The sequence below is a fragment of the Melopsittacus undulatus genome, chromosome 13 (assembly GCF_012275295.1).
Source record: "Melopsittacus undulatus isolate bMelUnd1 chromosome 13, bMelUnd1.mat.Z, whole genome shotgun sequence".
Taxonomy (NCBI): domain Eukaryota; kingdom Metazoa; phylum Chordata; class Aves; order Psittaciformes; family Psittaculidae; genus Melopsittacus; species Melopsittacus undulatus.
In genome coordinates, this window is record NC_047539.1 from 10,254,966 (window position 1) to 10,270,529 (window position 15,564).

The 15,564-nt window shown below is 58.4% G+C and overlaps 2 protein-coding genes across 2 annotated transcripts; both read left to right on the forward strand.

Moving 5' to 3' along the window:
* Window positions 1–4,030, forward strand: LOC115945251 (sperm acrosome membrane-associated protein 6). The gene is made up of 9 exons (XM_031042469.2): window positions 1–274; window positions 723–797; window positions 1,132–1,200; window positions 1,439–1,462; window positions 1,548–1,625; window positions 1,850–1,953; window positions 2,810–2,963; window positions 3,233–3,398; window positions 3,922–4,030. The coding sequence occupies exons 1-9, from the start codon at window positions 1–3 to the stop codon at window positions 4,028–4,030; spliced, it is 1,053 nt and encodes a 350-aa protein (XP_030898329.2).
* Window positions 4,031–7,298: 3,268 nt separating this feature from the next.
* Window positions 7,299–12,284, forward strand: LOC101872821 (coiled-coil domain-containing protein 183-like). Its single transcript, XM_034068968.1, has 13 exons — window positions 7,299–7,659; window positions 7,814–7,888; window positions 8,236–8,406; window positions 8,529–8,633; window positions 8,813–8,935; window positions 9,323–9,451; window positions 9,592–9,652; window positions 9,731–9,831; window positions 10,120–10,280; window positions 10,652–10,811; window positions 10,957–11,070; window positions 11,322–11,418; window positions 12,031–12,284. Exons 1-13 carry the CDS (start codon window positions 7,372–7,374, stop codon window positions 12,138–12,140), a joined length of 1,695 nt encoding a protein of 564 aa, XP_033924859.1. The 5' UTR covers window positions 7,299–7,371; the 3' UTR covers window positions 12,141–12,284.
* The last annotated feature ends 3,280 nt before the right edge of the window (window positions 12,285–15,564 follow it).

Sequence of the window (15,564 nt, forward strand, 5' to 3'; positions counted from 1 at the left end):
ATGGGGTGGTGGTGGGTGCCCCTGATGCTGGTGATGGTCCCCTGGCTCCCTGGGCACCCAGGCAGCCAGGCAAGGGGACCTGGCTTGTGGTCGTGGGTGGCTCTGGTGCTCTGGCTCCCTGGGGTGCACCCCTGTCTGCTCTGCTTCTCGCCCCCCATTCAGCAGGCTCGCCTCTGCCGTGACATTACTGGGGCCCCTCTGAACGACCCCCGACACCGCCGCTGCCTTGAGGCTCTTGACCGGGCTGCTGTGCCACTGGCCTCTGTCACTGTGGGTGTGTGACAAGACCCCAAGGACACCCCCCCCTCCGTCCTGCCAGGGACCCCCACCCTGGGCAGGAGCACAGAGCCCCTGGGTTTCCCCACCTCAACCAAGGCATTCACACTGACACTGGCCGGGATCCGGGGCAGCTGGGGACCTCTTTCCTAAACAGGAACCCTAGGGACCCTCTCACAACTCCCAGCCATGCCAATGCCCCCAGGCCTGACCTGGACCCCAGGACCTCTGGGAACCCCAACCCTGAACCCCAGGATCACACTGGGGACTCCTGGCCCTACCTGGGACCTCCAGAACCCTGAGGCACATCTGACCCTTTCCACTATCCCTAAACCCTGATCAGGATGCCAGAAGCCCCAGAAACCCCCAGCCCTTACTGGACCTCCCATCCCTGAACCTGCAACCCCAATCATGTACTGGTCCCAACATCCCTGTACTGGTCCCAGGGTCGGGGCAGCGCCAGGCACTTCAGGAGATCGTCATGGACGCCCTGCATTTTCTGGAGAAGCAGAAGGACAAGAGTGAGCTTGGGACATGGGACATGGGAGAGGGTAGGGCTGGGGCATGGGGGATGGAATGTGGAGGCCTTGAATGGGGGGTGTGGTGAAGTCCAGTGTATATGGAGGTCTGTGGGCTCTAAGGGGAGATGTAGGGAATCCTGAGAGCGTCTGGGCTTCAAGGTATACAGCTCCTGTGGGTTTCTGAGAGGAGTCTGTGGGGATATATGGGTCTCCAGGGTGGATGAACAGGGTTGAGGTGAGCTGTACAGGAGATCTGGTGAGGTCTGGAGAGGGTTTATGGGCATCAGAAGCGGTGGTGAGGAATTGTCTCACCTGGTTATCTGGGACATCCCAGAGCCTTTTGAGGTGTCTCTGCAGGAAGCCGTCAGCACCATCTGGGTGAAGCTGAGCCAGCTGCAGGAAGGTATGGGGCCAGTGGGGACACACACCTGGGAATCCCACCCTGGGGAGCCCTTGGGACGCCAGGAAAGGGACTGTCACAAGGACACCCATCCTGGATGTCTACATTCCTGGGTCCCCACACTGGTGGACAAGCCCCCAGGGACCCCATCAGGGCTGGACAAGGGCTGAGCCCTGACAGCTCATCCCAGGGATGTGGATCCCCAGTGATCCCCAGTCTAATGCTGCTTCCTCCCCACTAGCTCCAGCCTGCATCCCCCCCTGTGGTGAGTGTGCTTCCCTCTGTCTTGCCACCCCCCGTTCCCAAGTCCATCTCCCATCCTCTGCGACCACCACGTCTCTCCATCCCAGGGTATCAGCCTGATGCCCGTGTCTTCCAGTGTGCTACCTGCCGCCTCATGGACTGCCAGCTCCCCCTGGACTGCCCAGGTATGGGGAAGGGACCCAGGGACGCAGGCAGAGCCCCCCCCACATCTGGGTGCCTCCTTCCTGACATGTGGCCATGCCTGCTTGGGCCCAGGAGTGCACAGGAGCATGCCAAGGTGCTTGCCTGCCTAGCCCTGCTGCAAGCACTCAAGCATGTGCACTTGCAGAGGAGCACATTCTGTCAGTGCATGAGCAGATGTGCCTCACATGCCTGTCAATGCTCCCAGTGCAGGATGTGCAGGTCCACACAGATGAAGCCATCACACTGCTCTGCGATGTACCCTTTGCCACCCCCCCCAACCTGCCCATTACCTGGATGTTCGCCAAGGATGTGAGTTGCACATGCATGTACACAGACATTCATGAGGGGACTGGGCACGCACACACTTGTTCTCTTGGGGTCAGGAGTAGCAATAGCTACAGGTATTGCTTAGCAGTAGATAGGTGTGCTGGAAGTACCATGTGTGTAAGCATGCACAGGATGCCAGCCAATGCTCACCCATGTAAAGGGTGCACACAAGCAGGAGGGAGGTCGCTCATGTTTGTATATTCATGTAAACTTACATGCCCACGTATGTGAAGGAAGTGACTTTTCATAGGATCATGAAATCACAGATTGGTTTGGGTTGGAAGGGACCTTAAAGCTCCTCCAGCTCCAACCCCTGCCCCGGGCAGGGACCCCTTCCACTGGAGCAGCTGCTCCAAGCCCCTGTGTCCAACCTGGCCTTGAGCACTGCCAGGGATGGGGCAGCCACAGCTGCTCTGGGCACCCTGTGCCAGCGCCTCAGCACCCTCACAGGGAACAGCTTCTGCCCAAGAGCTCAGCTCAGTCTCCCCTTCACACAGCAGAGGGGCAGGATCCCCTCCCTGAGCTCACGCTCTGGGGGTGCAGCCCAGCACACATGGGGGCTCTGGGCTCAAGTGCACATGGCAAGGACATGGGGAGCTTCTCATCCAAGTGACCATTGGCTGACGTGTGCTCGTGTGCTCTGCCTGTGCATCCGTGTGTGAAGACACACGGGGCATGACAAGCACACGCGGAACGTGAATTGCACGGACACGCACAAGCAGTATCACAAGTGTGAAGGGGACATGAGAAGCAGGACATGAGAGCCTTTTCTTGCACGCTCATGCTGCTTCATGTACCTGGTGGAGCAGGCTGTGCTGACGTGTTCCCCATGCCTCAGCTGCACACACAGGATCTGGCACTGTTTGAGGAGCTGAAGGTGGCTGTGGAGGGACTTTGGATGCTGACCATCCAGGACCCCACTCCAGGAACCGTCGCCTGTCACCTGGGAGTCCCTTCGGAGCCCTTGGTCCGCAAGTACTTCTACCTCAACGGTGCGTCCGGACACCTGAGTGCCATGGGGACAGTGTGGGGTGGAGTGGGGCCCCGGAGAGCCCCATGGCAGGGAGTCCGTGGGGAGCATGAGCAGGGTGGATCCATGGGCAGTGGGTGTTCCATGACACCTGGCTCCTCTGGGGGCACTGGGACACATGGGGTGGAGCGGACACCGCTGGTGCCTGGGTCTGTGGGAGCAGTGAGGTCTGTGGCTGTGGGGACCACTGGGGGCAGTGCCCCATGACCCAAGGTATGTGGGTCCCTGCAGTATCAGGGGGAAGCGTGGAGGCAGAGCAGGGACTCCAGTCTCAGTTCAGAGCTGTGCTGCACTGGCCCCATGGCAGGACGGCTGGAAACCACATGGCCTTACTGGGACTGGGGCTGGGACTTGGTTCCATGGTCCTTGTGCTGCTGCTGCTGCGAGTTCTGACTTGGTAAACCTTACCCTCCAAATCCCCCTGCTTTTGAGGCTGCCCACAGACCACCATGGGAATCCCAAACCCTGTTGGACCCTCAGTCCCTTGGAATTCACTAAAAACTGGGGGGGGGGAGGGGGGAATACGACAGCCGGGTGTCCAAGGGGACCATAGCCTGCCAGGACTCCTAAACTCACAGGGAACAACTGTTTCCCACAGGACTCCCATTGTCTTCAGGCCCATTCCACAACCACTCCTTTGCACCCAGCACCAGGCTGCCTTGCTTCCCCCTGATTCCCCAACTGCCCCTCAGACCCTGACACTTTCCCCCATTTTCCCTATAACCTCCAATGTCCCTTCTGGGGGCCCCAGTTACAGTCGGCTGACCCAGTTGCCTGCCCCCATACCTGTACTTTCACCCTTCACTCCCAGGACCACCCACTTTCCCCCTGCCCCCCCCCCAGACACCCCCTGATACTCCCTCCACCCCGGATGGGAATATTCTCCCCCTCCTTTCTCCATTCCTCCTTCTGCCTTCCAGGGGCTCCCATCGATGCTGGAGCTCCCCAGACATCAGTGACCACCAGACATCCCACACACCTGGACAACAGGGTCCCCCAGGGGATCCTGGATACCTGGATTCACCCTAGGGGAGCTTGATGCATGGATCCCCCCCAAGGACCAAACCCTGCAATTGCTCTTCTTGCTCTGGGGCTGCCTGTGCAAACTGGAACAGTCTAAAACCAGGAACACAGAGTCCTGAAAGTCTGGATTATGTTGGAGATAAGGATCTGGGTTCTTGGCCTTGCAAACAGGTGTCTGTGGGTTTGCAGACAGTGCGTGAGCAGTCCAAAATACAAGTTTGCTGTTCCTGACACTGCATTTCAAAGCTAACACTAAGGGAAGGGCAGACTGCTACTTGTAGGAAAGCTTTCTCTTGGTGCCAGTGTCAAAGACACTCATGTATAATATACCTTTGTATGTCATGAGCACTACAAATGTCAAGCTATTTTCTCTGATTGTTTGCTAAAAGCATTTTATCCCACATCTCTACAGACGTTTTAGCCATGATGTCTGTAACAAAACAGCTGAACAGCAGAGAGAGAGAATGCTGTACTGCTGCTTGAAGAATACATTGAAAAGAAACCCTAAACACACAAAAACCATCTTGACTATGACCACTGTATCATCTCCAGTGCTCTATGTTGCCTTTAAATGTACCTGGATTTAACTAGAATCACTCATAGAATAGTTAAGGTTGAAAAACCCAACTATATGTATGAAAACCCAGGCTGCAAACACACAGGACACACACATCAGCACATCCAGTCCCAAGCAATTGGTCCAACACTTCTGTCCCCTGGGTTGACATTCCAGCTGTATTTAAACCTGCAGTGCTGCCAGTGCTGGTTATGGCTGAGGAGCCTGAGCTGCATCCTCTGGGCTGCAGCCCCAGCCTCTACCCCCCATCCCTCTCTCATTGGAAGAGCTTTGGAACCTGCAACAGCCTTGATTTCCAGCCAGCACTCTTTCAAACCAGCTGAACCATCAGTGTGTTCAGCAACATCATTCTCATCACAGATCCAGAACACACAACTGTGCCATCTACTAAGAACAACATGAGCTCTCTTCAGGCAAACCCAGGAGAGCCCAACAGCAGCTTCAGGTCTGGCACCTTCCATGCGGGAGCAGTCACTGGATAGTTTGTACCTGGGAGCTGGGCTCTGGGAGGAGTGAACAGCCTGAAAGGACCATAAATGAGCTGAGCAAGCACAGATTCCCGGTGCTGCTGGGGCTGTTCCAGTGCTTGCCAAGGGAAGGTGAGGTCCAGCAGCAGCTTCCTGTGCTGGCACCTTCTGTGTGGGAGCAGATGGAGCCTGTGTTTGCTGTGCTGGCTCCTGCGTACAGGAGCTGAGCACTGACACTGTGCTCTGAAAGCCCACGAGGACTTTGTTGGCTGCTTTGACCAAACCGGTTTTCAGCCATGTCAGAGTGTGCCCCTGGGAACCGCATGAACCATGTCTGACATCCTGGAGGGCTACGGAAAGGGCTCAGGACTGTTTGAGTTCAGCTTCTTGTCATTCCCTCTGCCAATGTGGCCTCAAGTGCTGCAGTTCAACTGAGAAATGCCAATGCAAGCACAGAAAGCTGCAGCGTGTCCTGGCTTGGCCGTGTTCTGGGGACCCAGCTCAGTCCTTAGCAGTCAGACGAGAACAGGCTGACATGAGTGTGACTGCTTTTCTTCAGCCCCTTTGCCAGTCCTGTTCACCAGAGGGCATTTTGTCTTTGGCCTTCCTGTTCTGGCTGACATGACCTGTAAAAGCCCTTCTGATTCTTATTCTTTACATCCATTGCCAAGTTCAGCTTCACTGTGCCTTGGCCTTCCTGTCCTCATTCCTACAGAACTAGAATGTGTTCCTGTATTCCTCCCAGGATACCTGTCCCTGCTTCCACTGCCAGGACATGTCCTTGCTGTGTGAAGTGAAGGAGCTTCCTTCCCTGGCTGCCCCAGTCCCCAGCCCCAGGGGATGGAGGGGAATCTGAAATGCGGCTCCTTGCCCCCTCTGGCTGCACTGGATGCATCGGGTCCTGCGGGTGCTGCCAGCTCCCTAAAGCCAGGCTCAGGCTCTTCCTCCTTTGCTGACCCCGGCTCACAGGGTTCTGGTGCTTTGCAGGGTGGTGGCTGCTGGGCTCTGGGGATGTCAGAGCTTCCATTCCCCCTGGCATAGGGATTGTGGTAGCCCCGGTGCCAGCTCGGGCTGCGGCTGCAGAGACCTGAGCCAACCTTTGTGCTTGCAGGTTCATCCAGCCGTGCCTCTTGGACCCAGGCAAGATCCAGGATCCAGGCACCTCGCAAGTGGCTAAAGGCACGGGACCATCATTCCCATCATCAGTAACAGCCAGTGCTGCTGGCTCATCCCCACCCGCAGGGCTCTGGTCCAGAGCAGCCCCGACATGGGACCGGAGAGATGGGACCAGGGCCATTCTCTGCTGCCAGCAAGAAACCCTGCTGGGTGGCAGCGCCCGGGCTGGCATGGGCTGAACCAAACTCTTCCTACTGGAACATTTCCCCACCAGGCAGGGCTGGATGAACGTCTGCATCTCTGCAGCCTTTCCAGCCTCCTTTATTGTGCCACGTTTGCCTGGAGCAAACCTTTGCTCCAGCCCTGGCAGTCTCTGCGCTCCCTTCTCTTCCCCTCTCTGCCTCATTTCACTCCCATTTTACTATGTTTTGACTGTCACTATGTAATTCCCACCCCCACCGCACCCCCCATCCCCTTCTTCTGTCCCCACTTCAAATAAACATCTGTGTTCACATCTGCCTTCCCCGTGTTTGATTCCTGGGCCAGGGCACAGGGTGCAGCTTTCCAGCACCCTCTGCTGGTGGGTACTTGCTTCCCCTGTTCAAACACAGCTGTGTGGTCGACCAACAGTTATTGCTCTTGATTCTTATTCTTTCACTGGGTTTCCACCACTTTGCTTCTGCTTTGAGCAGTGGCAATTTCAGTGCAGGACTGCAAAAACGTGCTGCAAAGGACAGTGGAGAGACAGAAACTGTGCTCTGGGTCATCCCTACAGTCATACTAAAAGCCTGGTATCTTGTCACGTTTGGAGGTGAGCAAGGGCAGGTGGTGAGCAGCAAAATAACTATCAGTATTGAGAGCCGGTTGGTTCTTGCCCGTGTCAACATGAGCGTAACTCCTGCACGGCTGTTTCCTGACTGATGAACTGCCATTCCCAAAGGGATGTGTCTGGGCAGCAACAGGCTGCTCTTGCTCTGTTGCTGTGGTTACAGCTCGGCAACAGTTCCCAGGCAGTGTGGAACTCAGCTCCATGTTGTGGTTACAGCCCTGCAGTAGTTGGGAGGACGTAGGTTGCTCAGCTCCATTGGCTTGGCCACATCTCTGTGAGCGTTGCACCGGGCAGTAGAACTGCAGTGGCTGCTACGTCCAGAGTGGGGCTGGAGAGCCAAGGCAGCAGCAGCAGCATCATGCTGGGCCAGAAGACAAGCCTGAGCAAGCGCATCCCTGAGCTGCGTGCCAGCATAGCCTTGCAAGGTGCTGCCCCGTTGGCTTTGATGATGGACTGGGCCAGGTGGGGGCTTTTGGTCCCCGCATCACCCTGCATGGTACCAACAGCTCCTCAATGTCCTGCAGGGCAAGCAAGGAAGTTTTACACCAAGGCACAGGAAGAGAAGTTCAATCAGAAGCGAGAGCTGCTGCCCCGGCTGCGAGAGGCGGTGCAGGAGGATATCCATGTCCTGGGCCTTGTGCGGAAGGTACCAGCAGGTCCCATTGGCTGCCTCTGTGACTGTGCCTCTGCTGCACCTGCAGAGCTGGCTTCTCCACTGGGCAGGAAGTGCAGGGCAGCAGGAGGCTGGGGCCATCCCCAGCCTGGCATTGATGTGCTCTCTGCCCTTCTTCTGCCCACAGCATGAGCTCACCCTCTCTGAGGCTTGCGGAGCAGAGCAGCCCTTGGGCAGGGCTTTGGGCAGGAAGACGTTGGAGGTAATAGCAGAGTCCCGCGGGCCCAGGCTGCTGGCAGTGGGCTGGGGTTCAGGGCATGCTCAGAAGGACCGGTTGTAGGGACCAGGGACCTGGTGCCAGCACCAGGACAGCCCCACAGGGCTGGTGCAGTGAGACACGGGATTAAGGTTAGGGACCCTTTGCACTGCAGGACCCATCAGTGTCCTCCATTGGCTCCCTGAGCACAGCTCCTGTCCCCCCAAGGCAGTGAGCAGGTCCCAGCATCCCCAGCTCTCCCTTGGCAAAGAGTTTTCCAGGCAGGACCCCTTCTCCCGTGGGTGCCCAGCGAGCCCTGCCTCCAGCCTGGCAAATGCTCCCATCCCATGCAGGTGGCCCAGGAGAAGCTGCAGGCTGAAATCTACGGGCAGGTGAACAGATGCAACCTGCTGCTGGAGCAGGTGAAGCAGCGGAGCCAGGCCCGGGAGCAGCTGCAGAGGCGGCTGCAGCAGCTGCAGCAGGATGCCCAGATGGAGGAGAGGCAGCACCAGGCACAGGCACAGGTCCCAGAGCCCCTTCCTGGGCTGGCAGCACCCGTGGGGGTTTCAGTCAACCCTGCATCCCTGGCTGGGCACTGCTCTCCGCACATGGGCTCACCCCTTGTCTCCAACCATCTCTGCCCCAGGTGGTTCGGACCCTGCAGAACGGCATTGCCAAGATGCAAACCAAAGTCCGTGCTGGGCAGAAGGTGACTGCCCTGTACGTGGTGCTGCGGGATGCCCTGAGGAAGGTGAGCTCATCCTCACTGTGCCATTGTCTCACCCGCTCCCCCTGCAAAGGCACTCAAGTGCCCAAGGGGCTGTGCTGCTGGGACACCCTCCTGCAGGAGCTCCTCCTGCTCCCCTCCACCTTCTGTCCCAGCACAAGGCACCCCTGGCACTCAGTGGGCTGTGGCTCCCTGTGTCCCAGGAGCTGGCCCACCTGCCTCTGCACCTGGACCTCCTGAGCCAGACGGCCGAGCTGCAGCATGGGGAGGTGGAAGACATGGAGCTCATGGCCTCGCATGGTCGCAGAGCTGCTCGTGTAGCCAAGGTGAGATGGTCCAGGGCACCTGCAGGCGCTTTCCTGCCCTCCAGAGCCCACAGATGGCACCAGATGTCCTTGCTGCTGAGTCTTCCCGCAAGGAAAAGCAAGACTGAGCTTGGCTTCCCACAGCACTCAGGTGCCTCCATAGCTCCTGCTGTGTCTGGCTCTTGGGCCAGGCTGTCCTAGCATGGGGACAGCTGCCTGAAGCACTGGCCATGGGGAAGGTGACATTCTCCATTCTCTAGCTGTCCTTGCTCAGTGTCCTTCCCAGGCTGCTTACACAGGGTAGGGGGTGGCATTTTTGGTGCTGGCCATGCCAGGGTTAGAAGCTCCCAGAGGTCCATTGGGGCTTTGGGAGCCACTTATCTTCTGTTCTGTTCTGTTCTGCTCCAGGAGCACGTGGCCAGGATGAAAACCCAGTTGCTGGCAGAGAGAGAGCTGAGGCTCCGCACCCTGGCTGCTCACAAAGTGCCCCCGGACAGAGGCTGGCTCAAGGAACCCAAAGAAAGGCTTCTGAAAGCGGTGAGCTGGGGGGAGCTGGCACAGGCAGGGCTGCAGGCATAGGGGGGGCATCAGTGCCCAGGCTCCCATGGGTGGGGGGCTGCAGGGCCGGCTCCCCCAGGGTGCCAGCAGCACAGGGCTGACGATGAACATCCTTGCAGCGAGCCAGGCAGGACCTCGCCAGGGACTTGCGGAGCCAGCCCGCACAGGACCCATTGGTGGGTGAGTGCTGGCAGGGGGCAGGGGGGGATGCGGGCGCAGCCGCAGGCATCCTTCCCTGCCAATGCCTTTCCACCCCAGGTGCCAAAGCGGAGGCCTCCAAGTCCCGGCTGCAGCGGGAGGCCTCGGTGATGGAGCAGATGGAGAAGGCCAAGGCTGCGCTGCAGTGCTCCTGCCTCTGGGTGAGCTGAAAACCCATCTCTGGTAGAAGCTGGGGCCGCTCCAGCCCCAGGGAGCTGAGCCCTGCCTGCTCACCTTGTTCCATGGCAGGGTTCTCTGCTCTCCTCTGTCCCCAGAGCCCCCCAGGGCCCCTCTTGTACAGGCAGGGTTGGAGCTGCTTTGCTCCAGGACGTGAACTCGCAGTGGTTCCTGTGGTTCCTGGTGCAGAAACCTCCCCAGGCCCACGGCCCAGATCCTGTGCCCTGCAAGAGTGCCCTGGGCTGAGTCCTTGTGCTCTCTCTCCCCCCCAGGACATCCCCTGCAGGCTCCTGGCCCAGCACAAGTCCCAGGTGGAACTCGAGCAGTACCTCACAGGGCGCAAGGAGAAGCAGCAGCAGCTGCAGAAGGCACTGGAGGATCTGCAGCTGAAGCTGCAGGAGCTGAAGTTTCGCCAGCCCCCAGACCCAACCAGGTACTGCTGCCTCCGCACAGTCATGGCAAACGGGCCACCAGCCTCGGGGGCAGGGGGACACCAACAGGGCAGCCCTTCCTTTGTCAGCCTGCAGCTCCCACCCCTCCTGCACTGGGAGGCTTTCTGAGCAGAGTGCTGCCCCTGCTCTGGTGCTGCCAGAGCAGCCAAAGCTCCTGCGCTGGCAGCAGGAGGAGCCTCGCTCCTTGCCTGCAATGGCAAGTGGCACCAGCAGCAGCGTGGGCTTGAGTTGCAGGCAGCATCTGTGCTGTGCGCTTGGGGGCAGGGGAGAAGCTGGGCAGCAGCTTTTGGCACAGGTTTGGGGTGTGTGCCCCCCTGTGCAGTTGTATGGATGTGAGCGTGCTTGGCTGCAGGGGGCTGGAGGAGGAGCTGAGGACGAGGCTGCAGTGGGAAGAGGCTCGGCTGGAGCAGAGGCGAGCCCAGCTGCTGAGGAGCCAGGAGACGCTGCTGGAGTTGGAAACCGGCCTTGACAACCTCTGGGTCCGCCTGCGGGGCATCCCCGTGCCTGGCCAGGTACCCGCACAAGGCTGGGCTGAGCGCAGCCCAGGCTCTGCTCGGGGCTGCAGCGGCACCGTGCGCTCACACTTGGTGCAGCAGCCACCCCCCGACGGGCTCCTTTGCCCCACCAAGAACAAGGCTCTTCTCTCTCTGGCTCCAGGAGCATCCTGTCAAGGCCATGGCAGCGGACGAGAAGCTCCAGCAGTGTGAGCAGAAGCTGCAGTACCTGGTGCAGCGGGTGGCTGACCTGCCCCCCCCCAGCCAGGATCAGGAGGTGCACGGGGGCTCCATCCCTGCTCTGGGCTTTGGGGACCCACACGGGCTTTCCCTGGGGGTGGCCCATCCCAAGCCGTCCTCCCAGCTGGAGGATGGAGGTGCTCGAGGGAAAAGCCACGGAGCAGCTCAGGCCCACGTGGCCCTGGGCTCTGGGGGGTGTTCCCTACCAGGGGCACATGGAGCTTGGGCACCCCTCTGCTTGTAACACCTGCCTCCCCTTCAGCTGTGAACACTGTGTCTCTTTCACAGACTCTGGGCAAGGTCAGAGAGCTTCTGGAGAAAACCCTCGGGAATGATCCAGGGAACCAGAAGGTTTCCTTGGAGGACATGGCCCTGAGGGTCCAAGGTAGGAAAGGGGACACATCCTGCCCCACAGCAACTGCCCCAGCCCCTGCTCCCTGGCATTTCTGGCTGTCCTTGCCCATCTGCCAGTGTCCCAGCAGCCCCCGAGCCAGGAGCTGCTCCCGGCACTGGGGCTGAGCTCGGCTGTCTCCAAGGCTTTGAGCATAGTGCTGGTTTTGCGTGTGGCTGTGGGAGAATGAAGGCAGAGGCTGGGCTGGGGAGCGTAGCAGCGCCCCAGGAGCACGGAGGGATGCTGTGCTGCAAGCGGGGAGAGCCTCGGCTGCAAAAGCCCTTGGCTGGGAACATTCTTCCCAGGCAGTGCTTGGCTCTGCCGGTGGCCTCCTCCTATGGGAGCTTCTGGCACCTGAGCAGCTTTTCCTACCAAAGCAGCCCCAGCCCTTTCTGGGAAGCCCCAGCAGGGCTGAGACAGCCCCAGCAGGGCCTGCAGCCCCCCTGGGCTGCTGCTGGGGGACAGCCGAGCGGCAGCGCCTGTCCTGAGGGCTCTCCGCGATGCCAGCAGCCCTCCAAAATGTGCCGGCTCCTCCTGGGGACACGGGCACAGCAGAGGCAGCCCCACAGACCCTCCCCAGCCCCGCTCCTCTCCGCTCTCCTCCAGATGACTTGGAGTTTGATGACAGCCACAGTGGCCTCGTCCTCACCAGGGAAGACATCAAGAAGGAAGGGCTGCGGCTGAGCCAAAGCAAGAAGAAAAGCAAGAGGAGGTAGTGGTTGCTCCCCAGCCCTGGGGATGCCCCACACCACCCCTTGTACACTTGTGCCTTGCTTTAATACAGGAGATGCTTTTCATTCCCCCAAAGCTTGTGTTAGAGCTGGAACAGGAGGTCGCAGGTCACTTCTGTCCCCGCAACGTGTGGGTCTAAGGTGGGGGGGAGCTGAGCTGGGTCTGGGGGCAGCCACATCCCCTGCCCCTCTCCCTACAGGGCTGGGGACAGCTCTCTTGGGCAAAGCACAGCTGGGGCCAGGCTGGCTTTCTCCCCCTTGGTCCCCTGGCTCCAACACCTTCCTGGGCCCTCTGCACTTCCCGCACCCCAGTGGGCTGGCACAGAGGGCACTGCGCCAAGCCTTTGGCTGCAGGATGGGAACCTCAGCCCTGCCCAGAGCTCGCAGGCCACGTTCTCTGCTCTACAGAGGCACACGGAAAACAGGGCTGCAAAGAGATGATGTTGGCTCAAGAGCAGCCACGCTGGGGGCTTCTGCCAGACACTTGTGGGCTGGAGCCCCAGGAGGCATCCCCTTCCCTTCCACTGCCACAGGGAGGCATCAGCATCAGACCCAGCTTCCACTGTCATTGGTACTTGGTCCCTGTGCTTCATGCTGATGTCACCCGTGACATCACCACAGGCAGGAAGAAAGGCAACAAACTTGTGGTCACACCAAATGTCCTCGGTGGGCTTTGTGTGACTGCAGGTGTGGGATTCTGTGGCCAAAACGCAGCACAAGGTGTGGTTTTGAAAGGAAGCTCCAGAAGGAGCACGATGTGCCGGTGACCACATCTAATGGAGCTTCCCAGAACCAAGAGCCCAACGGGCACGTTCTTCTGCAATGACACTGTGCTTTACTGTCAGCCATGCACCTCCTGCCCCAGTCCTCATGTGCTTACCACAGCCAGGGCCGTGAGCTGAGCTTCCAGGAACTGGATCAGGGATAGCCTGCATAGAAGAGCCCAAGCCCCAGAATTAAAACCCCCAATGCCTCCTCCCACAGCAACTCTGCCAGGACAGAAAGCTCTTGCTGGGCATCACCTACCCATGGGGAGCACCAGATAAGCCCCACCGACATGCCAACCTGCCCTTTCTGAGACACCTCAAACTCCATCCCTCCACATGGAAGGGAACCAAGGGAAACCTAGGGTGGAATGCGGGCACTGGGGGCAGCAGGATGGGAGACTTGGGGTGGTGAGGCCCCAGGAGGCCTGTGTGAGAGGAGCGCCGCTCCCCTGGGCTGAGGGACTGAGGAGCAGTGCGTCTGGAGCCCACCTGGGCACACTGTCCCCACCACAGTGGGGTGGACACCGGCATCCATGAGGAATGGCTCCGGGAGATGCGAGAGGAGCGCACAGGAAGGGGAGGGGGACAGAACACCAAAGGGATGTGCAATACAATTGCTCATGCGCTGGGTGTCAAGGAGGCTGCCCAGCAGTGCCAAGATGAGATCCCTGCAGACCTGGATGATCTTAAGGTCCTTTCCAACCCTGACTATTCTATGATTCTATGATTCTATGACCACTGTATCATCTCCAGTGCTCCATGTTGCCTTTAAATGTACCTGGATTTAACTAGAATCACTCATAGAATAGTTAGGATTAAAAAACCCCAACTATATGTATGAAAACCCAGGCTGCAAACACACAGGACACACACATCAGCACATCCAGTCCCAAGCAATTGGTCCAACACTTCTGTCCCCTGGGTTGACATTCCAGCTGTATTTAAACCTGCAGTGCTGCCAGTGCTGGTTATGGCTGAGGAGCCTGAGCTGCATCCTCTGGGCTGCAGCCCCAGCCTCTACCCCCCCTATCCCACAAAGGCCAGTCCTCACCTTAGCAGATCAGAGCCACCCTGGGCTCCTGCTGGAGGCTGCAGCTCACGTTTCTCATCCACATAATACCAACATTTCCCATTAGGAACACACTGTGGTTTTGGGATCTCTGTTTCTTCTGCTGCAAACAAGTGGACTGGTGGGGTGCTGGGGTGGGAATCACAGTCCCAGCAGCCACAGGCTTGGCAACACAGTGCCCGAGAAGGCAGTAGAGGGCTTGGGGAGCACCTGAGGGCTTTTGGAGGGCTCTGGCATGACAATGAAAGCAAATGTAAGACACTGGGATATACTGCAAACAGAATGGGAGGCTCTGGTTGGCACAGAGACTCTGTCCGATGGCCCTTCCATTCTCTTCCATGTACTCCCTATTCCCACATGTGCCACTGCGGTCCCTTCCATTCTTCTCTAGGCATGCTCAGGATCCCTCTCTTCCCTTCTGTGGACTCTCAATTACTCTCCATTCCTTTGTGAGTGCTTGTAGCTCCACTCTGCTCCCTTATCTGTGCCTTGGAACCCCACAGTTTCCATGCATGCATGCTCGTATCTCCTCCACCCCCTTTGTGCACGCCCCAGTCCCTGCTATCCTTTCTGAGTGCCTTACATCCAAATTATCTCCCCATTACATGCTTTCAAACTCCCTTCTGGGTGCTTCTAGATCAATCTGAACTCATTCTGTTCACTTCAAAGCACTCTCAGATGCTCTCCAGTCCTATCCAGATGCTTTCATGTTCTCTCTGTTCCCCTTGTTCTCTCTTGGAACTCCTCTGTTGTGCTCCCTGCACAAATAGATCCCCTCAGTTCCCCCTTACATGTTCAAGTGTCCTCCATTTCCCTCTGTGTGCACCCAGATCTCCTCTGTTCCCTCCTCAAACACTCAGATCTCCTCTGTTCCTTTCAGTGTCTGCATAGGGCTGACTTCTCCCTCTGTGCATACTTACATCCCTCTTTTCCATGACCAGCACCACTCAGGTCCCCACCAACACCCAGATCCCATCCATCCCTTCCGTGGGTGCTCAGTTCCTATGGACTCCACTGTCAGGTCCCATCCCACTCTGTGCATCCTCAGTTCCTCTCCACCAGCTGCTCCAAACACTGTCCCACACGAGTCAGTCTCTCTGGGAGCCTTGGGGCTGCTCAGACTTCCCCACCAAGAACTAGGCTGATGTTGTCAAAAGCACATTAAACCAGAACCAATTGACCTGGCAGCCCCTGTTTGTTCTCCACGCTGGTTGGTGACTGGCAGTCAAGTGTTTATTGACTAAGCTGAGCTCTTCAAAGCTCCCAGATATGCTGTTCCCAGGGGAAATTCCATCCAAGGAGCTAAGCACTCATAGAAGAGACCATTCCAAGGACTCTTGCTGGCAAGGGGCTTATTCACAGCTCAGGAAGCTGTGCACATAGAACCACAGGCGTCTCCGACACTGCTTGTGTTTTATAAGGGCACAAGGGAAACCCAGCCTCATTTCCTCCTTCAGGACAAAGGAAGCCAGGGGTGGACGTAGGACCATTCACTCCACCCACCCCAGAGAGCACTACAAATGCCTCTGTGAGCCCTGCTTTGTGCTCCAGACGGCATTCCTGCATGGACACC

Bases quoted from the DNA above. Each gene is read 5' to 3' on its own strand.
- LOC115945251 (XM_031042469.2), top strand. From the start codon at position 1: ATGGGGTGGTGGTGGGTGCCCCTGATGCTGGTGATGGTCCCCTGGCTC. The intron at 798-1,131 runs GTGAGCTTGGGA...GGGACATCCCAG, and splicing joins GGAGAAGCAGAAGGACAAGA to AGCCTTTTGAGGTGTCTCTG. The intron at 1,201-1,438 runs GTATGGGGCCAG...CCTCCCCACTAG, and splicing joins GCTGAGCCAGCTGCAGGAAG to CTCCAGCCTGCATCCCCCCC.
- LOC101872821 (XM_034068968.1), top strand. From the start codon at position 7,372: ATGCTGGGCCAGAAGACAAGCCTGAGCAAGCGCATCCCTGAGCTGCGT. The intron at 8,407-8,528 runs GTCCCAGAGCCC...TCTCTGCCCCAG, and splicing joins AGCACCAGGCACAGGCACAG to GTGGTTCGGACCCTGCAGAA. The intron at 10,281-10,651 runs GTACTGCTGCCT...GCTTGGCTGCAG, and splicing joins CAGCCCCCAGACCCAACCAG to GGGGCTGGAGGAGGAGCTGA.